At 35.6% G+C, this 25165-nt stretch overlaps 1 protein-coding gene across 4 annotated transcripts in view; it reads right to left on the bottom strand.

Moving 5' to 3' along the window:
• The window catches only part of LOC150092959 (uncharacterized), a 538308-nt gene that overhangs the window by 21903 nt on the left and 491240 nt on the right, over positions 1–25165 (bottom strand). For all 4 annotated transcript variants that reach the window (XM_090413661.1, XM_090413660.1, XM_090413659.1 and 1 more), the window contains 2 exons: positions 18955–19080; positions 959–1032 (listed from right to left, as the gene is read on the bottom strand). In XM_090413661.1, the coding sequence (XP_090269787.1) occupies positions 959–1032; positions 18955–19080 (200 nt within the window). The remainder of the gene's footprint in view (positions 1–958; positions 1033–18954; positions 19081–25165) is intronic.

Here is a 25165-nt window from a genome sequence, read left to right on the forward strand (position 1 = left end):
AACAGAACCCAAATCTTTCCAACTAAACAGCATCATGAACACCAAATGAGCTACAGAGTCTTTTGAGATATAGATATTACTAGATTTCTGTATGCAGACAAGAGTAGATTTTTCTATCACTAACATAACAGCCGGTCTGGTTGGCCGAGTGGCTAGCATACTTGCTCTCCAATCAACAGGTCACAGATTCAAATCCCGCAGTGTGCATGAATGTGTGATTGTCTTTAGGCAGGAGATGAACATCTCACCAGATGTGAAACCACTGCTCTGCTTATGGGAGGCATAAAGTGGCTTGAAAAAGTTCCATGTTTGGTCTTCAGAGCAGTGTGTTTTTTCATGTGAAAAATAAAAATTAAATTTACAAAAAAATTAAAAAAATTTTTTTTAACAAAAATAGGAAAAATAATCCTTAGCCCACCCATGATATGAATGAATTACAGGTTTACAAAATTTTTGTGGATGGAAGCCACATAAAAAAAAATTTTTAAATACCATTCACAGATTTTTCTGGTAGATCTGTATTCTCTTTTGCTTATCAACTGCTCATCCTCTGCAAATTTCAAATATGTAGCAAAATACTGTTCCTCTAACAGAGCTATTTCAAGAATATTGTTTTATTGGATTTAACACCTATAACTGTACACTATCCTTACTGAACACATACAGACAATAATGCAGCAACCACTCAGAGTTTTACTTAAACAGAACCAGATAAACAACATCAAATGTTAATAAGCTTCTTTTTTTGCCCAATATTCGAGCTATTTGCAATAACAGATATATATATATATATATATACATTTTTTTGTTTAGAATTACTATTAAAAAAATAATAATCTAGTAATGAATTTATGCACAGCATATTACAGCACATGTAAACTCATCTAACAAAAATTAAATAAACTGCAAGAAGTCTCACACTAATTTTCATTTATTCTAACAAAATTTAAAAAATTACCTTTCTATAATACAGTTGGTGATAATGCTGTATCCAGCTGGTAGAGTATATTCCTCAAGAGATAGGATTTTGTTCTTAAAAAAAAAAAAAAAAAAAAAAAAAAAAAAAAAAAAACACATATATATATATATATATATATATATATACACACACACACACACACACACACATGCACAACTTACACATATCATAAATATTCCAGTAGCAACTTTTAGTATTAAATGCTACTAAATCAGAAACATTTTTACACGATACTGCATGATATTTTGTTTTTTAATATAAAACCTTTTACATTTTTCAAAGAGACTCTGCATAATGTTGGATAATTTAACTCTGACATCGTCATGTTGTGAATGTTTCACAACACTTAGGCTAATAGAGTGTAATTAAATTGCAATCTAATTAATTACAAATCAGATTTCCAACAAGTTTTGAAAACAAGAGTGCATTTATCAAGTACATATATAAAATTAAACAAATGCAAGGAAAAATTATGAAACAGAAATGAAGTACATGAGCCACTAAAAAAAGGAAACAATGATGTGTGTATTCATGTTACATATGTTTGTATCATCTATCAGCTGTTTCTTTTTCTTGCATTGCTTGTTGGTGACTATTAGAATAATTAAGATATAACATACTGCATAAGATACAAATCATATTGAAAAGAATGACGTGTAAGAAAGTTTTAAAGCAAATAAAAGTTGAGCAACTCTCAGATGTGAACTGTAGACTAAAATACAAAGATTATTGAAGGAAAAATGAAAGAATTTGAGAACAGAAACCAAACCTTGGAGATTCAGTGGCAAGCCTTGAAGAAAACCCAGATTGATTCAGCTAGAGCTGGCAATTTGGGATTTAGCCGACCAAATTGTATTCTTATTGGTTAAACCAAAATAAAAATGATGGTACAATATGACAAAATTTCATGCCGGCTGGGGCGTTGCCTGGTTAAACAAGGCCCCTGTTGTTTTCGCCAGGGAACCAGGGCGAACAGCGAAAAGTCAGCTACTGGAACAAATCTGAAAACAAACCCCAACTCAACATCACCAGAGTTAAAGATCGGTACTATCAACATAAGAAGCCTGAATGGCAAAGAAATGGAGCTAGCTGAGGAATTAGATAAGTACAAGATCGACATAATAGGGGTGACTGAAACAAAAAAGACCAAAACTGGTGAGATCTATCTGAGCAATTAATACAAAATGGAGTAGCCATAGTATTCAACACAAAATATGAGGCTAATCTTCTTGAATGGCAGTCAGTCTCAAGTAGAGTAATGTGGGCAAATATGAGAATGGGGAACTGGACAATGAGACTTATTTGTGCCTAAGGTCCCACAGAAGGTTCTACTAAGGTAGAAGTGGAGGAATTTTTTGACACTTTAGAAAAAGCAACTGACACAATGAAAAATGAAAAGTTGGTCCTTGTTGGGGATCTAAATAGCAGAGTAGGAAATGATTGTGGGATATACAAAAATATTTTGGGAAAATTTGGAGAAAAGAGCAAAGCTAATAATAATGGCAAATATCTGTTGGATTTCTGCTCAGGACATGGACTGGTTATTACTAACACCATGTTCCAACATAAAAATGTGCACAAATTCACATGGAGAGAAGAGGCTAGGAATAAGAAAACTATCATTGACTATGTTATTGTTGATAGAGATGTTTTCTCCCTGGTGCAGGACACCAGAGGGTACAGAGGATTTGAAATTGGAAGTGATCACTATTTAGTCTTGAGCAGGATAAAATTGAATTTCATATTGAAAAGAATAACATGCAAGAAAGTTTTAAAGCGAATAAAAGTTGAGCAGCTCTAAGATGTGAACTGTAGACTAAAATACAGAAAGATTATTGAAAAGAAAATGAAAGAGTTTGAGAACAGGAATCAAATCTTGGAGATTCAGTGGCAAACTCTGAAGAAAACATTGATTGATTCTGCCAGAGAGGCATGTGGTGAGGTTGTGTGCAAGGATAAAAAAATCAGAACACCCTGGTGGACACAGGAAGTTAAAGAGGCAGTGAAGGAAAAGAAGAAAGCACATCAAAAGTTCGTGGCAAATAAGTCAGCTTTTACTCTTACAGAATACAGAGACAAATGTAAGAAAGCTAAACAGTGTGTAAAACTAGCTAAACAAAAGTCAAGGGAGGACTTTGGCAAGAATATAGAAAATAAATATCAAGAAGGTTGCAAAATATTCTGCAGGTTGTTGAAGAAGTTTAGGAATGGAGGAAGGAGTGCTGTAAAAGGAGTTAGAGATGATAAAGGTGACATGAAAATGGGAGAAAAAGATATCCTTGATGTATGGAGTAATTACTTTGAAAAACTGCTAAATGAAACAAGCAGTGATGACAGTATCGTGGTAAAAAACACTGACCAGGCAAGCAGTCAGGAATACATATCTATACTTGAAGTAGAAAAAGCCATCAAAGGCTTGAAATGTGGAAAGGCAGCAGGAGTAGATGATATTCGACCAGAACTGCTGAAGTATGGTGGTATAAGAATCTTACAGTGGCTGCACTGCATAGTTCAGAAAGCCTGGACAGGGGGACGAATTCCTGATGATTGGAGGAGAGCTCTCATAGTACCCATATATAAAAAGGGAAATAAAACTGCATGTGAGAATTACAGAGGTATTTCCCTACTGAGTGTTCCTGGCAAGATCTATGCAAGTATATACTTGAGAAACGGTTGAGAAGAATTGTGGAAGAAAAGCTTGGTTAAGAACAAGCTGGATTCAGGCCAAATAGAGGCTGTCAGGATCAGATCTTCACTTTACGACAAATAGTCGAGAAATCATGGGAATATAATAAAGACCTGAATTTAAGTATTGTCGATTTGGAAAAGGCATATGACAAGGTGCCAAGAGAGAAGCTATTCAATACGCTGCAGTTATAAGGTGTCAATGGGGCATTATATCAAGCAATACTTAGTCTTTATTTGAGTTGTAAGTCAGCAGTTAGAATTGAAGGAAGTACAGGAAGATGGTTTAATGTTAAATCTGATGTGAGACAAGGATGTGCATTATCCCCTCTGCTATTCATTATCTATATGGATCACATTATGAAGGAAAGTGGTATTAAACCTGATATCAAAATTGGAGATGTTAATGTCAGCTCTTTGCTTTATGCGGATGATGTTATACTTCTAAATAAATCTGCTACAAGTCTGCAAGATTCTCTGACTAAATTGAATAGCTGTTGTAATAGATATGGTATGAAGGTCAGCAATAAAAAGACAAAGACAATGAAAATAGGTAGAATCATTGAAAATGTCAACTGTGTTGTGAATGGAGAACCTGTGGAACAAGTGAAATATTTCAGCTACTTAGGCACGATTTTTACTGAAGATGGTAAATTAAATATAGAAATAGACAACAGAATCAGCAAAGCTGGAATGGTGGGAAGTCAATTGAATAAATTCATATGGAATAAAAGAGAAATTAGTCGGAACACTAAATTAGCTGTATACAAGACAGTGTTCAAACCAATTTTAACTAATGGATCTGAGAGCTTGGTCAGAAGTAAAACACTTGACCCAAAGACTAGAGACCGCAGATATGAGAGTCCTGAGAAAGATTAGAGGCGTGAACAGATGGCATCAATGGCAATAACATATTAAAAATGAGGATATTAGGAAAGAACTTGACATTGTCAGCATCCAGGAATGTGTTAGCAGAGCTAATCTCACGTGGGTATGGTCACTTAAATAGAATGGGAGAGGAAAGATTAGCAAAACAAGTGTTCTCTGCCAGGTTGGCAGGAAAACGACCCAGAGGAAGACCAAGATATAGGTGGATTGATAGAAATAGAAATAAATAAATATAAGATCTGATAATGTTGGAGTCTTGACAAGTAACAGACTGATTTGGAGGAAAATTGTAGATAGGAAGTTAGTAATGATGTAAATTTTGCATGTAGTACTGTCATATCCTGTACACCCCTTGAGGGTACATGGCAGGAATTTGATGATGATAACATACTGCATCATATCATCATCATCATCAAATTCCTGCCATGTACCCTCAAGGGGTGTACAGGATATGATAGTACTACATGAAAAAAATTACATCATTACTAACTTCCTATCTACAATTTTTCTCCAAATCAGTCTGTTACTTGTCAAGGCTTAAACATTATCAGACCTTATATTTCTATCATCTAAGGCGCTTTGTACCTTATCAATCCACCTATATCTTGGTCTTCCTCCGGGTCATTTCCCTGCCAACCTGGCAGAGAACACTTGTTTTGCTAATCTTTCTTCGCCCATTCTGTTTAAGTGACCATACCACCTGAGATTAGCTCTGCTAATGCATTCTTGGATGTTGACAATGTCAAGTTGTTTCGTAATATCCTCGTTTTTAATATGATATTGCCATTGATGCCATCTGTTCACGCCTATAATCTTTCTCAGGACTCTGATATCTGCGGTCTCTAGTCTTTGGTCAAGTGTTTTACTTCTGACCCAGCTCTCAGATCCATAAGTTAAAACTGGTTTGAACACTGTCTTGTATACAGCTAATTTAGTGTTCCGACTAATTTCTCTCTTATTCCATATGAATTTATTCAATTGACTTCCTACCATACCAGCTTTGCTGATTCTGTTGTCTATTTCTATATTTAATTTACCATCTACTTACCATAAAAATCGTGCCTAAGTAGCTGAAATGTTTCACTTGTTCCACAGGTTCTCCATTCACAACACAGTTGACATTTTCAATGATTCTGCCTATTTTCATTGTCTTTGTCATTTTACTGCTGACCTTCATGCCATATCTATTACAACAGGTATTCAATTTAGTCAGAGAATCTTGTAGATTTGTAGCGGGTTTATTTAGAAGTATAACATCATCCGCATAAAGCAAAGAGCTGACATTAACATCTCCAATTTTGATATCGGGTTTAATACCACTTTCCTTCATAATATGATCCATATAGATAATGAATAACAGAGGGGGTAATGTACATCCTTGTCTCACACCAGAGTTAACATTAAACCAACTTCCTGTACTTCCTTCAATTCTAACTGCCGACTTACAACTCAAATAAAGACTACATATTGCTTGATATAATGCACCATTGACACTATATAACTGTAGCGTATTGAATAGCTTCTCTCTTGGCACCTTGTCATATGCCTTTTCTAAATCGACAAAACTTAAATACAGATCTCTGTTATATTACCATGCTTTCTCGACTATTTGTTGTAAAGTGAAAATCTGATCCTGACAGCCTCTATTTGGCCTGAATCCAGCTTGTTCTTCACCAAGCTTTTCTTCCACAATTGTTCTCAACCGTTTCTCAAGTATATACTTGCATAGATTTTGCCAGGAACACTCAGTAGGGAAATACCTCTATAATTCTCACATTCAGTTTTATTTCCCTTTTTATATATGGGTTCTATGAGAGCTCTACTCCAATCATCGGGAATTCGTCCCTCTGTCCAGGCTTTCTGAACTATGCATTGCAGCCACTGTAAGACTCTTATACCACCATACTTCAGCATTTCTTGTTGAATATCATCTACTCCTGCTGCCTTTCCACATTTCAAGCCTTTGATGGCTTTTTCTACTTCAAGTATGGATATGTATTCCTGACAGCATGCCTGGTCAGTGTTTTTTACCACTGCGCTGTCATCACTGCTTGTTTCATTTAGCAGTTTTTCAAAGTAATTACTCCATACTTCAAGGATATCTTTTTCTCCCATTTTCATGTCACCTTTATCGTCTCTAACTCCTTTTACAGCACTCTTTCCTCCATTCCTAAGCTTCTTCAACAACCTCCAGAATGTTTTGCCACCTTCTTGATATTTATTTTCGATATTCTTGCCAAAGTCCTCCCATGACTTTTGTTTAGCTATTTTACACACTGTTTAGCATTTTTGCATTTGTCTCTGTATTCTCTAAGAGAACAAGCTGACTTATTTGACAGGAACTTTTGATATGCTTTCTTCTTTTCCTTCACTGCCTCTTTAACTTCCTGTGTCCACCATGGAGTTATGATTTTTTTATCCTTGCAGACAACCTCACCACATGCCTCTCTAGCAGAATCAATCAATGTTTCCTTCAGAGTTTGCCACTGAATCTCCAAGGTTTGATACCTGTTCTCAAACTCTTTCATTTTTTCTTCAATAATCTTTGTGTAATTTAGTCTACAGTTCACATCTGAGAGCGAATAAAAGTTCACAACTTTTATTCGCTTTAAAACTTTCTTACATGTTATTCTTTTCAATATGAAATTCAATTTTATCCTGCTCAAGACTAAATAGTGATCACTTCCAATTTCAAATCCTCTGTACACTCTGGTGTCCTGCACCAGGGAGAAAACATCACTATCAACAATAACATAGTCAATGAGAGTTTTCTTATTCCTAGCCTCTTCTCTCCATGTGAATTTGTGCACATTTTTATGTTGGAACATGGTGTTAGTAATAACCAGTCCATGTCCTGAGCAGAAATCCAACAGATATTTGCCATTATTATTAGCTTTGCTCTTTTCTCCAAATTTTCCCAAAATATTTTCGTATGTCTCACAATCATTTCCTACTCTGCTATTTAGATCCCCAACAAGGACCAACTTTTCATTTTTCATTGTGTCAGTTGCTTTTTCTAAAGCGTCAAAAAATTCCTCCACTTCTACCTTAGTAGAACCTTCTGTGGGACCTTAGGCACAAATAAGTCTCATTGTCCAGTTCCCCATTCTCATATTTGCCCACATTACTCTACTTGAGACTGACTGCCATTCAAGAAGATGAGCCTCGTATTTTGTGTTGAATACTATGGCTACTCCTTCTTTTCCTTGATTGTCATTGCCTGAATATAACATTTTGTATTTATTGCTCAGAAAGATCTCACCAGTTTTGGTCTTTTTTGTTTCAGTCACTCCTATTATGTTGATCTGGTACTTATCTAATTCCTCAGCTAGCTCCATTTCTTTGCCATTCAGGCTTCTTATGTTGATAGTACCGATCTTTAACTCTGGTGATGTTGAGTTGGGGTTTGTTTTCAGATTTGTTCCAGTAGCTGACTTTTCGCTGTTCGCCCTGGTTCCCTGGCGAAAACAACGGGGGCCTTGTTTAACCGGGCGACGCCTCAGCCTGCATGAAATTTTGTCATGTCGTACCATCATTTTTTATTTTGGTTTAACCAATAAGAATACAATTTGGTCGACTAAATCCCAAATTGCCAGCCCATCCTCGTTCGTTCAGTATCCAAGTAGATACCCAACAGGGTGCACCACGAGAAGGTGAGGATTGGACATTAAGTCAGAAGCCCTGGTCGGTTCTCTGCATTCCTTTAAAGGCTATGTGGAGGTCTCCTCTCAGTTATACAGCTTTGACCCTTAAGCACCCCTTCGTCACTCTATTGCGTCATAAGATTATTAATTTCCATATTTTGCAGATTTAAATCTTGATTTCTATTCAGGACTCTATGGTAGCAGGCAAGCTCACCTGACTCATTGAAACAACACACTAAACTGTAGGAAGCGTTTTCACCTGATTATAAAGTATATTATACTTGGCATGAAAGTATATTTTTTTTTAAATTCCTTAGCCAAGTGTAATCAAACAAAGTTTACATGTGAAACATTTTCACAAGAATAAACCAGATGATTTCTGCATTGATTCAATCTTCCCTGAGTCTGGCTCCCACTGATGAGTCCTCAATAAATGTTGAAACCAGTTTGTGTTGTGACTCTTACCATACTGAATAACAATATACATGTCTGAAAGGAAGAGTGCTTTGCATTATGAGATATTAAGATGACTGATGTAATGTCAACAGCCTCTATATACACAAGGTAGTGTAGTTGAGAAGATACTCTATGCGTATAATTTGTTTGGCACTTGGCTAAGGGTTAAAAGAAGAATATATCTGTCAAGTATAATATATTATGCTAAGGCATTTTCTTAGAAATAAATCAGGTCTTGAGGTACATGTCATACTGATCAACCATTCGATTTATTGGTCTATGGATACAATGCCTTATAAGAAATTTATTCTAAATAACACTTAAAGTAGCCAAAATCTAAATCTTGCAAAATATTTAGTATTTTCTTCCTTTCAGGAGAACAACAATTCTTATCTATATAAATCATCACAAATTCACACCACCATTAGATGATGATAATACCAGCCCAGTCTGCTTAATAATTACTGCTTTCTTGAGTCACTTTCTCATAAATGTTCTGTTTCTATTTATACCCTTTTTTTTTTTTTTTTTAAACAGGTATTTTCACAAACACTGCTGGACTGGCTGCTGTCATTCTTCTCCTTTCCCTTTAAGTATGTAAAAATACAAGTTGCTGCTGAACAACATCCATAGGCAGATATCAGGTTAAAATTTGTTAGACCAACTTACAATCATTAATCCCTCTCATTCATTCCATATACCTCTGTTCTTTGGAGCAATTCCCCATCCTCCCCACATCAGTTTCACTAATAGTTGCAACCTTCAGAATCTAGGAAGCACATTAGTAGTCACATTTTCTTCTTCCTCATACACAACATTCTTCTGTTTATATTTTGTGATCAATCGTACGGTATTGAGATTTAAAAACAAAAAAAAAAAAAAAAGAGAGAGAGAAAAGTGAAACCAGTAGTGAGTGAAGAAACTAAAAGTTGAGTTCGAGTTAGGAAAATTTGTTAGTCATGGTTTGATAGAAAAGAGATGAGTGTGTGAACGTCAATAACTGAAAATAAAACCATAAACCATTTGTAAAGTGAGTCTGGAAAGGTTGGACGATTTACCTTTTATCCACATAAATTCCAACTTCCAACTTTTATCCACATACGAGGGTGGTCTGAAAAGTTCTGATTCGAGAAAAACACTGACCAGTGAAGAAGAGTTCTAGTCTTGGGAAGAGATAGAATTCATAGGCAGCCAAATCTAGGGAATAGGGTGGATGTTCCAACAATTCATATTGCAGATCCCTTAATTTTCCCATTGCCAAAACACGTTTGTGGGCAGGTGCACCGTCCTGATGAAAGATGATTTTTTTTCTTCTGCAAACCTTGTCTTTTCTCACGAATTTTTTCGTCCAGTCTGGTTAAAAGATCGGAATAATATTCTCTAGTTATTGTTTTACCCTTTTCAAGATAATTAATAAACAAAATGCCTTTAGCATCCCAAAAACCTTTCCTGCTGATGGAACCAACTTTGTTTTCTTTGGAGCTGAACAACCTGCTTCTGTCCACTGTTTTAACTGCTGTTTGGATTCTGGTGTGTAATGGTGAATCTAAGTCTCATTCATAGTAATAAATCGACACGAAAAATCAGTTTTATTCTTGTTAAAACACTCTAAGCATTGTTCAAAGATTTTAATGCGAGTACGTTTTTCATCTGCTGTGAGCAAGCACGGCACCCATCTTGCACAAAGCTTTTTCATATGCAATTCTTCATGCAAAATATAACCTACATGTCTTTTGAAATGCCTATAGTCTCAGCAATTTCATGCACTTTGACTCGCTGGCCATCCAATATTGAGCACTTGATCAATGATTTCTGGTGTTGTTACACTTTTTTTTTTTTTTTGGACGTCCTTCACGTTGATCATCTTCAAGGCTGGTATGGCCACATTTAAACTCAGCAGCCCATTTCTTAATTGTTGAAAACGAAGGAGAAGAGTGCCCATAAACTTTTATGAACTTCGAATGAATTGCTTTTGGTGTTAAACCTTCTATTTACAAAGAATTTTATAACCATATGATACATTTGATAGAGACAACACTTTTGCTTCAGACAGCTGTATAAAACAAACTACTTGATAGAATGATTTGCAATTTCACATGGATGCTTATGACAGATGTACCAACTTAGAAAAAAAAACAAAAAAACTTGCTGATAGTGTTGTCATCTATGGTCAGTCGGGAACTTTTCAGACCACCCGTGTATATGTGTGTATGTGTGTGCAGTTACGGCTTGTCACTGCTTGTCGACAATGCATGATCAGTTTGAATAGTTCTATGGCCGTTAAGTCACGAATTTAAACTATTAATTAATACATTATTATATTTAATTTTTTTTTTATAATCTATAGATTCTATGAAGCACAGACATAGCTATACAATTGCATTTAAGCATAGTGTGATTGAGTACACACAAAAAAAAAAAAAAAAAAAAAAAGAACGCCAATAGGGAAGCAGATTGTCACTTCGGGCCTCCGCCTACAGATAAATGGTATGAACTTAACGGTATATAATGATACGAACAGATTCATCATAAATGCTAGAAAACAAGACAATTGTGAACTTTCACAGATAGCTAACATGGATGAAGTGCCGCTGACTTTTAATGTGCCCTGAAACAACACTGTTGACTCCAAAGATAAAAAAAAAATTATTGTTAAAACTTCTGATAACGAAAAAATCCAGAATACTGTTGCTTTGTTATGCTGTGCAGATGAAACAAAATTGCCACCTTTTTTAATTTTTAAAATAAAAACAATGCCCAAAGAAAAACCTATCAAAAGCGTTTACACTCATCCAAAAGGATGGATGGACGGATGAGGAAGGGATGAAGTTATAGATAAAGAAAGTGTGATTGGTCGTCCTGGCAGATAATACATGTATTAAAATTTATAATAAAAAAAAACCAACTAATATTTACATGAAAAATTTGATTTGTGCATCTTATAATGTGAAGAATTTTTTTTCGAAAAATTCGACATGAAAAATGCATCCAATACAATACAATGATGCATCTTATAAGGTGAAAAATATGGTAGTTAAGATTACGAGGTCAGTATATATGTTAACTGCACGTGTTCTTCTGGCTTGTTTGTTTTGCACGATGAAAACCTTAACTTTTGGGAGAGAATATCCTCACAGATCTGGGAATTTATTTGCTAATTTGCAAACTATATGGAAAGCGACCTGAAGATTTACTTGATTAAGAAGCCTAGAGAGCTTTTATGATAAACCTTTGACAATAAGATATCGAATTTTTTGAAGTGCTCTACCTGAGGAGAACTAAGTGAAGGCCATGGCTGTTTATTATTATATACAGATTAGATCAGACTGTAACCACCAGAGAGGAAACTAGATTTAATCAACCCCAGTTTATGTTCTAGAAAAGATTCTATGGAGCATAAAGTGTGTGCATGATGAACCAACATTCTGATAATTCTGGACTTCTGAAATGGATGATGAAAAGAGGCATTGTTTCATCTTTCTGCATACTGAACTCCCGTTAGGCCATTCTAGGATGAGATGTCAAAAACAGAAGAGTCACATAAAGTTCTATTTCTAGTGCATATTTTGATTCTTGGATAGAATTAATTCTGTGAAGAAAAACAGTGTCAAGACTGAAAAGATGCCATCCACATAACAGAATCACATGGGAGTTATAGGCAAAAAAGGTGTGAAGGATAGGTACTGCTCAAAATGTTCCACATAATATCCATCTGTGTGCTTCAATAAGTTTGAAGAGCACAGATGGATATTTGCATTGATCGTGTAATAGTGTACCAAGATTAAATTCCACAAGTCTGATAAATCTGGTATTGTCAGTAATGTAATTTCTTTGAGATAAGGTAATGCTCCACCTTATGAGGCTTCAACTTGATGACAATCCGCTCATATGACAATTTTCAATTATGACCAATGCCTATTTATACAACATTGGATTAACTCATACAATCATTTTAGAGACATGATGCTGCCATGAAGCAATCAATGTGCATTTTTCATGGATTAAGAATTTGTTTAAGACATCATTGGTAGCTGCTTCTCTCTGTTTTGGTGTTTTGCTGTGAATTATAAACTTTTTATAGCTATTATTTTATTGTTGTTAATAATGGCAGACAAAAATCAAAGTAAGGGTACTGTTGCATTAAGTGAAAAGAAGAAGATTCATAAACCTTACATTAGATAACATTGAAATTATTAAATTTAGTGATGATAGTGTATCAAATACTGAGATAGATCTCATGTTAAACTTACCTTGCTCTACTGTTGTTCCATAGCTTCTAATTTTTTAGGAAATGACAACATAAACGAGATTATTAATTATAAAAGCTTTAATAACTATCTACATTTTGGCAATGTTACATTGCCATTTTCAGTGATCACAAAACAATGATATGTGCACACAGGCACTCACACTAAGCAAATGAAGGCTGAAGAAAGGCAACAGAAGTTTGTCCTAGAGTCCTAAACGGTGCCCCTAGTGGGCTAAATTGGGTTGCCTTGGCTGTTGGGCTGATGATCTTAGAATGTATGCTTCCCAAATTTGGGACAGTCTCATGCACCAAAATTTGTTGGAGTTTGGAAAGTTTTTCAGAGCTGAGGCAGATTCAAGGAATAGTCTTTCATACTTGTACTTGCTGCAGTATAATAAAGTGGCCTTCTTCCAGTGTATCCTGTGGTGGGTGTCCAAAGCATCGTCAGCAAGTCCTGAGTGGCTGTATTGGTGGAACTACATGTGGTCTTTGTGTTAGGATATCCTGATATTGGCTGTCCTGCCTGTTTGGCTATAGTAGGACAGTTTGCAGCTGTGAGGGACCTAGTATACTGAAGGTCAGTCTAGAGTAAGTGGCTGGTCTCGAATGAAGCAGATAAGAGATGCCAATCTCTTAGGTGGTTTGTAACTGGTTGTGAGGTCATATTTCCTTAGGATTTTGGTTAATTTTTCAGATGTACCCCCAGATATATAGAATGGTGTTAGATTTAGAGTAATCTAAGCTTTGAAGAGGGGGGGAGTTGTGGTTACCAGGTTTTAATATTTTTTTGGGGGGAGTTGTAGCCATTGGCTAAGAAGGTGCTGAGGATATGATCAAGTTCAGTAGTTAGGGCATTTTATCTGAACTGATTAATTCTGCCCTGTTATATAGAGTTTTTATCATCCCATATTGTTGGGAGTGGAGGAGGGTGACTGTTGGTGAATTAATGTGTAGGTTTTCTGTAAATGGAGCAGAATTTTTTTGTCCACAGCCTTCCTAACTATATTGCCAACATCAAACTGGATGTAGCCAGTGTTCTCAGCCAAGCCAAAAAGCAACCTATCAAAAAAAGAATTTGAAGCTCTGCAAGAAATGAAAAGCAACCGAAAAAAAAAAAAAATTACCAAAGCTGATAAGGAAAATGCCACTGTGGTTTTAAACCAATCAGATTACACAGGTAAGCTTGCTACCTACCTCCCTATAGAATATGATCCCACCAGCACTCAAATCAGAACACTTCATAGGATCCATAAGAAGTTTACCTCTTCACTTGTGGAAGTGACAAACAAACTGAAATCTTTTAACTCTAGAACCCCCCCCCCCCCCTAAATATACGGACTAAGCAAAATATACTATTACGTCTCATTGTGGATATCATTGATTCCCCACATACAAATTAGCCAAACATTTAGCCAAAGTGCTCACACATTATACTGGCAACACACTTTCACACATAAATAACTCAGCCCACTTTAAAGCCAGTATAGAAAACCTCACACTCCAACACACTGACATAATGTTCAGTTTTCATGATGATGATGATGAACAGCCTATTTTTCTACCCACTGTAGGGTGAAAGCCTCTCCCATTGCAGGAGGTTTGGGTCTACTACTCCCATGGTGACCCAGTCCATATTGGGAGAGTATATCTATACTTGGGTGAAAGAATGTATGAAGGTGGAAGACAATCACAAACATCCATACCTACGCGGGATTCGAACCCACAGCCTATTGGCTGGAGAGCAGATACGCTAACCACTCGGCCAACCAGGCTGGCTTTTCATACCTACTCCTTATTCACCAATGTCCCACTCAAAGATACATTAGACCTCATCCAAGTCAAATTTCCTCCCAATATCTTAGCCCTATTTCAGTTTCCCAAGAACTCAGGCTATTTTGTTTGGCAAGGACAGCAATTGGTTCTCCACTCTCTCCATCCCTGGCCAACTTCTTTATGGAGATTACCTTTGAAGAAAAAAGCCTTAAACTCTGCCCCACATAAACCCGCTGTCTGGCTACACTACATGGATGATATGTTTCGATTTGACTGCATGACCTGGATGCACTCCATAATTTCAAAACACAAAACAATTAACACCCCAGGATCCAGTTTATATTGGAAGGGGAAAACAACAGCAGTTTCCCTTTCCTAGACACTCTGATTACATGCCTAAATTTATCCTTGAAGTATGGAGTAATTACTTCGAAAAATTGCTAAATGAAACGAGCAGTGATAGCACAGTGGTAAAAAACACTCAACAGGCATACAGTCAGGATACATATCCATACTTGAACCTAAAATGTGGAAAGGCAGCAGGAATAGATGATATTCAACAGAAATGCTGAAGTATGGTGGTATAAAAGTCTTGCAGTGGCTGCACTGCATAGTTCAGAAGGCCTGGACAGAGGGATGAATTCCTGATGATTGGAGTAGAGCTCTCGTAGTACCCCATATATAAAAAGTGAAATAAAACTGAATGTGAGAATTACAGAGGTATTTCCCTATTGAGTGTTCCTGGTAAGATATATGCAAGTATACTTGAGAAGAATTGTAGAAGAAAAGCTTGGTGAAGAACAAACTGGATTCCAGCCAAATAGAGGCTGTCAGGATCAGATCTTCATTTTATGCCAAATAGTGGAGAAATCATGGGAATATAACAAAGATCTTTATTTGAGTTTTGTAAATCTGGAAGAGGCATATGATAAGGTGCCAAGAGAGAAGCTATTCGATATGCTACAGTTATATGGTGTCAATGGGGCATTATATCAAGCAATACTTAGTCTTTATTTGAGTTGTAAGTCTTGAGTCAGAATTGATGGAAGTATAGGAAGATGATTTAATGTTAAATCTAGTGTGAGACAAGGATGTACATTATCCCCTCTGTTATTCATTATCTATATGGATCATATTATGAAGGAAAGTAGTATTAAACATGATATCAAAATTGCAGATGTTAATGCCAGCTCTTTGCTTTATGCGGACGTGTTATACTTATCAATAAATCCGCTACGAGTCTCAAGATTCCTAGACTAAATTGAATAACTGTTGTAATAGATATGGTATGAAGGTCAGCAATACAAAGACAATGAAAATAGGCAGAATCGTTGAAAATGCCAACTGCATTGTGAACGGAGAACCTGTGGAACAAGTAAAACATTTCACTTACTTAGGCACGATTTTTAGTGAAGATGGTAAATTAAATATGGAAATAGACAACAGAATCAATAAAGCTGGTATAGTAGGAAGTCAATTGAATAAATTCATATGGAATAAGAGAGAAATTAGTTGGAACACTAAATTAGCTGTATACAAGAAAGTGTTCAAACCAGTTTTAACTTATGGATCTGAGAGCTGTGTCAGAAGTAAAACACTTGACCAAAGACTAGAGACCACAGATATGAGAATCCTGCGAAAGATTAGAGGGCATGAACAGATGGCATCAGTGGCAATATCATATTAAAAACGAGGATATTAGGAAAGAACTTGACATTGTCAGCATCCAGGAATGCGTTAGCAGAGCTAATCTCAGGTGGTATGGGCATTTAAACAGAATGGGTGAGGAAAGATTGGCAAAACAAGTGTTTTCTGCCAGGTTTACAGGAAAACGACCCAGAGGAAGATCAAGATATAGGTGGATTGATACGGTACATAGTGCCTTAGACGAACAGAAATATAAGATCTGATAATATTGGAGTCTTGACAAGTAACAGACTGATCTGGAGGAAAATTGTAGATAGGAAGTTAGTAATGATGTAAATTTTTCATGTAGTACTATCATATCCTGTACATCCCTTGAGGATACATGGCAGGAATTTGATGATAATGATGATTTTACATTTTTAGATTTAGATTATACATTATGCATATATATACATGCCTAAATTATACATTATGGGGGGGGGTCACTACCCAGACCGGTTTCGAGCTTTATTGAGGTCTCATCAGTGAGTATGCAGACCCAAATTGTAAATACCCAGGTTGTAGCGATGCAGAGGTTATACCTTACCGTACAAATTGCTAAGAGGTGTCATCACAAAAGGCACCAAGAATTACTGAAATACAGAGCCAAAAGGCTTCACTTCAGCGATGCAAAATTATTCAAATTAAGTGGATATGGAATCCAACATTATTTCAAAGCCAAATAGAGAAACTACAAGAGTTTCGTGCCAAATATAGAAATTATAAAAGTTTCGGCGAATCCAAGTGTAAGCCAACCTTTCACGACAGGTAAGTATGATGTTATACATAACAACTCGTAATGTATAACATCATACATGTCCACTAGGAGATATGTTTTACATTATGGGAAATACTAAGGATTGTGATCAGAGCTTACTCCATCTTTACTACGAATTGCCCTTGTCATGAAAGGTTTGCTTATGCTTGGATCTGCCGAAACTTTTATAGTTTCTATATTCGGCACGAATATAGTTCGTGTAAACTCTTGTAGTTTCTCTATTTGGCTTTGAAATAATAGTGGATTCAATATCCACTTAATTTGAATAATTTTGCATCACCAAAGTGAAGCCTTTTGGCTCTATTTCAGAAAGATTTTTTTTTTTTTTTTTTTTTTTTTGTTGTACTATATATTCTTATTTCTCAATACTGATAATATGCATTTATGAATATATCAATATAAAGTAAGCTGATTTAATCTATTTTATATCCAAACACCTTAACAGTGCTACAGTATGGCATCTTGAAATATAAAACAAAATACTACTATTCAGAGTTTAGAGACCACAAAATTGGGAAAATTATCTCAGAAATTTTCAAATAAAGTTCTATACAACCTCATATGCCTGAAGTGATGCTTTATTATGCAAAGAATAAGATTTCTATCAGCATTTTTTAGTGTTCACCAACCTGAACATCTGCCTCATTTAGATGATCTTCATCTTTTGATATTAATGTTATGTTACTTCCTCCCCAACAACTCTCATGTTACAGCTATTGGATCAATATTTAATGCACTCATTTAAAGGCTTTCTGTATACTTGCTAGATCCTTTCTCAGGCAAAGAAATCTCCTGAATAGGTTCTAAAAACAAGAAGGAATTCTAGAAGTATTTTAATATTTGTGTTGCCAATCACTGACACTGAACTATATTAGTAAATACAACAATGAATTCTGAATTAAAAAAAAAATATATATATATATATATATATATATATATATATATATATATATATATATATATATATATATATATATATATATATATATATATATATATATATATAATCACCATGTGTCAAACAATTTAAAAACTTTAAACATAAATAAATAAATAAAAAATTGCTCAACAAGGAAAAGCATGTTAATAATGCTGTGAGTGCAACAGCGCCATTATGTATAAGAGTAATTCGAGTGATATTTAAAACTTTGAAATGTATGATCTAAATACCAAGATTTGAACTGGTCTCTAGGAGCATATCAGATGTTATCTTATGATATAATGATATTTATCATGAGAAAAAGAGAACTGAGAAGAATTCTTTGATGTCCTATTTCATCAAAATTGAAGAACAGAAGGTAATGTTATCAGCATACGGAATTGAAGAAGTTTCTTTTGAAAGAGATGATCTCAACAATCCCTAAGATGGCTTATTCGCTCCTTCTTTTCTAGATTGCAAGAGGCTATTTAGTGTCTTCTTTAATTATATCATTTAAAAGCAGAAACACTCAATGAATGCTCATTACATCATTTTTTAATGTGAAAAATGATGGCACCTACGAATGCTTGACAATAAAAATGGGTTTGCAAAGCATAGCTTGTTGCTAAGCTGATGACTAATTATACCAGATGACGAATAGTCATTATTATTCTTTAATGTACTGGGGGGGGGACATTTAGCTTGGCATTTGTCTAACTAGAAAAATTCATTCCACTAACATTATTTATAAAATGCATTAATAATTTAAAATTTTAAATATTGAACTAGTTTTGCTACATATAATTTAAGCTGTTAAGTATTAAACCAAAAGTCAGGGTAACATTTATTAGAAGTAATTCATTTGACAAAAAAAAAAAGTGATTATTAATGACTTACGTGCTTAATGCAGTTCAAAACCCACAGATACGATATACAAGGAACAGCTGCTGCAAGACACTGTATATACTTGATGGTACGGAGATGATCATTGGATACCAAAAATACTTTATCTTCAGGAATATTCTTTAAGAAAACAAATTATATCAAAGACTTCATTTTCAGAATATGTGCATCTAAAATAAATTATATAAAAAAAAATTTAAAAAAATCAGCAGATTTTTAATTTTTATTTTTCCAGGAAGGATATTTGCAATGTCCTCTCTACACATTTATGCACATGATATGAGCACCTACATTTCACATTATGTTCTGAAATTTCAGAGCTTATAACTAATTGTTTATCTGTATTTGATTTGTTTTGCCTGGAAACTCGGGTTTTTTGTCCCTCAGAACAGGTAAACAGCCCTGTGAACACACACTGCTACAGTCAAAAATATACCCCCCCACCAGCACATGCTGGCTGGGAGTTGTATAAAGTCATATCAATGTAACATGCAGACCCTGCATTAGAAGCAGGATAAATGTGCAAAGGAAGAAGATCCACAGTTTTGTTGATTTAACAAACCCTGCAGTACTCACACATCCAAAATTCCAGTTCATCTATAATTATTGCCTTGAACACTGATCTCGATACCGATCTTCAATGGGATAAGGACAATGTACTTACCTTCAATGCAGTCATGCATTCATTCTCACAATAAGGATATCAACTTACCTTCAATAATACACATATCACTAGACAGAATCAAATCTCTCTTTCCATGAACCAACATTTACCTCTAGCCTTTCCTGGCACAAACCCATCACGCTGATAGCTTCCTCAGCTTCTAAAAAACCAGACATCCTTTTCTATTCTATACTTTTCATCCATCCGCTTACTAATCCCAGAAATTCCAAAATCTGCCCATCCTTAAAACATTATTCAGAGTGGTGCACCAAAAACAGCCCTAAAAATTATTGATGCTGTTCAGAAGACAGTGAATTGACTAACCGATGATCCCTCTCTCAACACAGAATCCTAGTTGTGGTAATGCAGGTATGAGATCTTTGGCAGATGATAATTTAGGAGGAATTCACAAATCAACAAGATAACCAAAGGAAGGTAGTGAATAATATATTTAATAGCCACATATTTCAAACTGAAAATTACAGGTCATCATTAGTGGCATCAGGCAGTCTGAATATAAAGTAGAAGAGGAACATCCTTATTGAAAATAGCAAGAGCCTCATGATTTATACACAGAACAATACAAATGGATAATAGAGGAAACATAGTACAGTCATCCCTTGACTTACATCCGTGATTCCAAAAGGGAATAAATAACATTTTCGGCTATACTTTCGAACAAGACGCAAGTGAGTGTAAGGTAAAACATGCACAGTGGCAACAGTGCTTTCAGCAGCAGCCTCCCTCGGCAGTCAGCACATGTCCTCAACAGTTCCTCTGTTGATTTTGTGTTTGAGAAATAGGTTATTTGTGTATTTATCGTTAAATATTTCACGATGATTTGTGCAACATGGCCTCTACACGCGCAATCAAAAAACCTAGTGAAGAATCACAGAAAAAGAGGCGAGCAATTGATCTTTAAATGAAGTTGAAGGTTATAAAGCAACACGAAGCTGGTAAGCCTGTCAATGTGATCGCACATGACTTCGGATGGTCTCATTCTAGAGTGATGACCCTTTTGAAAAATAAGGATAAAATCGTAGAGGCTGTGAAAGGATCTGCTCCCATTAAATCGACAATAGTGACTGTCCTATCAGTGATATGGAAAAGCTACTTGCATCATGGATAGAGGACCTGAACTAAAAGCGCATACCCCTTAGCACTGTGACCATAAACGCTAAGACACTAAGTCTCTTCAACATGATGGAGGAGAAAGCAAAACCTGATTATGACTACGAATTCAGCGCTTCTTCCGTTTGGTTCATGAGATTCAAGCAGCGTTTTGCGCTGCATAATGTGAAAATGTATGGGAATCTGTAAGTGCTGAGAAGGCTGACAAGGAGTTTATAGAAAAATTGGATAAAATTATTACGGAGGAAAATTATTTGCCACTGCAAATATTTAGCATGGATAAGGCGCCCTTGTTTCGGAAAAAAATGCCCGAGCGGACATTCATCCACAAAAAAACAAAAATCTATACCTAGTTTCAAAACTTTTAATGCCTGTGTTATGATTGTTACAGGTAATGTGGCTGGATATAAACTGAAACCATTTGTGACACGGCACAGTGAGAATCCACGCATCTTCAAAAGCATTAGGAAGCATACTCTCAGTTCATTATCGGAGCAATAAGAAGTCATGGATGACTCAAAAGTTGTTTGAGGATGCCTTAGTCGACAGTTATGTGAGTGAAATAAAAAGCTATTGTGTAAAAGAAAATGTAGAATTTAAAATTTTATTAATTCTAGATAATGCTCCAGTCATCTGCCGTCTTATACTGGTGATCTTCACCAAGTTCAAGGTCATGTTTCTCCTACTTCATTGATCTAACCGATGGATCAGGGAGTTCTTGCAGTGTTTAAGACTTATTATCTAAGAAGAACTTTTTCACAAGCCATTTCTGATACTGAAGGAAATGACCAGACTCTTGTGCAATTCTGGAAAACATCAAATATTTATCATGCTATTAAGAATATTGCTGTGGCTTGAGATGAAGTGACCTCTCAATGGCATATGGAAAAAAGACATTAAAAAGGTTTGTGCATGATTTTGGAAGTTTGTAATAGTGGGCCTAGCAAACAATCTGAATCTCGAAGTGAATGATGACAACATAATTCAACTCATAGAAAGTTCCCCTGAAGAGTTGACCAATGAAGAATTGGTCGAACTGGAGGAACAACTGTTGCTCAACAGAGAGGTAATTAAACAATTTACGGTGAAGGATCTTGTAGAAATATTCTTTGCAGTTAGCGATGTTTTCAAAATAGCTCAAGACATTGACCGCAATGTTGAACTCTACTTAATAATAGAAACGAAGGTACATGATGCGTTTGCTTGTTAGGAACAAATATGTGATGAAAAGAAGAAGAGGAATAAGCAAAGCACATTGGACATTTTCATCAAAAAGACAAAGGTTACACCAGAAGAGCCAAAGCCTGATCGTTCACACAGGGAAGGTAATGAAGATGTGATTGTGGAGGAAGATCTGAGTGATTATTCTGATGTTTTATAGTGGCGGCGACACACAGTACAGTTTTATAATAAGGTTTAAAAATTAAAATGACAGTATACTTATTATGGTTAAGTCCCTAACCCCTATAATTCTGTTGATTTAATGTATCGACTTACGTCCTGCCGGATGGAATGGAACCCGGACGTAAGTCGAGGATGACTGTATTATTATTTCTTAAAAAAGTTAATGATGTGTAACTGGAATAAAGCCAATTTCTTTAAACAAATGTTCAAACTTATGGCAACAAGGATCGAGTAAGCATCTTTCAGACAATAACATGTTGTAGTTTGTATCAACTTCATGTTGTGCAAGGCCATATTCTCAGATTTGCTAATAACGATGTAAGATTGGTGTTCTTGCATTATTTTCTCCACTGAATGTTCAGTTTGTTTGAAGTGAGAAAGGTGACAGTCACACAGAACTTAGTAGATGCCAGGAAGAGCTAAAGGGAATCGTTTATCTTTAGAAGATAAAAACCATCATCAGCATGGCAAAAACAGTGCTGAATAACTACAATATATGTTATGGAGTAAACAGGTTTATTAACAAAGAATATATGTTTCACATGATGATATGTACAACTATTAGTGGGCTCTTGGTTGAATAAAGCATTAACAATAGGTAGATTACATGTTCAAAATGAGTGCTTTGTCTTTCAAGACATGCTTCGTAGTGCATGCAAAGGGTTCTCTGTCATTTTGCAGAATAAGGGTTGGGACATCTACTGGACATATCATGTAATTTTATCCCTTAGTTCACCATGCAGGTCATGGTGGTATACCCATTCCTTCAACATACCCCAAACAAAGTGATGTGAGAACAGGAGAGAATGTGAAGGGTATGGAATTCTGTGAATCTCGAAATGAGCCTCATGGTGAAGTGTTCTGATAAATAGGCTCTAGAACTAATGTGCAACAGGTTGCTCTATCCTGCTGGAATACCTTTGCAAGAAATGAAATGCTTTTTGCATGACACATCCTGTGCAAATCCTGGGAGAACAGAACCAACACATTCTTGATGTAGCATTTGCTATTCAAGATCACAGTTATACCACTCTCTTCAATGAAGTAGGGTTCAATTATGCAATAGCTGGAAACCGCACACTATGCAGTAGCCTTCTTGCTGTTTTTGGACAAATTCAGGTCTCAAAAAACTGTAGGTTCATCTGTTTAAATGACTACTTAGATGGACATGCACCTTGTCTGAGAACTAGACATTATGGAGAAAGGATCGATCTTCATAGAGACTGGCCAGCACACAAGCACAGTATTCCTGCTGTGCTGCATAATCCATTGCTGTTAAAAATTGGCCCACCTGAATGATGTACGAAAATGCACCCAGCTCCTTAAGGATTCTCTGTAGTGACTGTCCCAGTATCCCAAGTATTCCATTGTTCAGCATTGACTGCATTGTGTAGACTGTAATTCTTGCTCCAGCACACGTGATTCTCATTTGTATGAAGAGTTCATGATCTCCCTAAATGCCTTTTGCATTGCAGCAGAACACTCGCAGTACATCGGAATTTCTCGATTAAAGCAATGATGGAAAAAAATTGCTCACAAATATGTCGTAGGATTGGGCCATTTGCTCTACCAACTCTGCATGAATGAAAACAATGCTCAAAAATAACACCTTTTCTTCCAACATTAACACATTGCTTAAACTAAATGTAATGGCATAGACTATACAATTACTCTTCTATTAATGTGCATGTAGTCGAACGGCATATCTCATAGTATTTGTACTGAAAGGGATGTCGAATTTCAGTACTTTTTTTTTTGTGTGTGTGTGCCATACTGTAGTTTGTCGACAGGAATGAATATAGTCACCAGATTATATTTTTTAAGGATACTAGAAACTGGTTGTGAGATGCCAGAAATGGGATAGGAATTCTTTGTATTGTTTCATTGTTGTTTGAACTTGGCACATAGGAATCAATAATATGATGTATGATCTGTTCTGAGAAGCCATTGAGATGCATATACCATTTGATCTCCAGAAGTTTTTCCCATAGATATTGAGGTTTAGAGCATATGAGCACAATGTAACAGAGTTTTTATAATTCAAATTTTTTGAGAAAGATGGTGAGAAGATTGCTGTTGAATTAGTCTCCAGAAATGAGTTCACTTGTTAAGCAGGGGAGAGTAATATGTCTAGGAAGCTAGTTGGTTTTCTTTTTATTTCCAACATGAAATTAATTTGTAGATATAGACTGTTTATGTCTGCCAGAAAGGCAGATAATGCATCTTCATTGTGGGGTCAGGTCGCAAAGATGTCCTTTATGTAACATATTTTAAACAAATGATGAGGGTGTATTCATGAGAAAAGGATTTCTTCTTGATCTTCTAGATAAAAGTTGGAGAGAGCAGGAAAAAGTTGATTCCCTACAGTGGGTGGTGACCTGTAATTTTCAGGTTGAAATATGTGGTTATTAAATATATATTTCACTATTTTTCTTGTGCTATCATGTTAATCTGTAAAACTTTATGGCACATGTATTGCTAAACAAAAATGAAAAGGAGATCTTTCTTGGGATAGTTTGAAGGCAGTTTGTAGGTCATCCTTCACAAGGACTTTGGGAAGTTTTCATAATAAGCATTTTACACAGGGATTGATAATTCTTGCTAGTGGCTCTGGAGACTTGGAAGATACCATGTGACACTTCCAAATACATTTCTTTACTGTCAAAGGCTGTGCCTTGTCTTAGCTGGCAGAAAGTTAAGGTTTCAATAGTTAAAAAGAATTATGATGAATTTGAGAGAGAGAGAGAGAAATATAGCACATATATATCTTTGGGAATAATCCAATTTACACCTGTCTTTAGCACAGAGTTCAAATTAAGCCTGACAGACTGCATCAAAAAATCCAATCACAGACTTGTATGGGGAAAAAAAAAAGTCATAAAAAAATTCTGTTATGAAAGACTACTTCATAAATCATGCAAAAAAACAACCCAACCCTACCAAAACATTCCAAATTGAAACAGTAAGAATGTTTTTCACTCTCATTAGCATGCTCATTTCTCTCAA

This window comes from Typopeltis vanoorti, chromosome 24 (genome assembly GCF_054136105.1).
Source record: "Typopeltis vanoorti isolate ZY-2024b chromosome 24, IOZ_Tvanoo_1.0, whole genome shotgun sequence".
Taxonomy (NCBI): domain Eukaryota; kingdom Metazoa; phylum Arthropoda; class Arachnida; order Uropygi; family Thelyphonidae; genus Typopeltis; species Typopeltis vanoorti.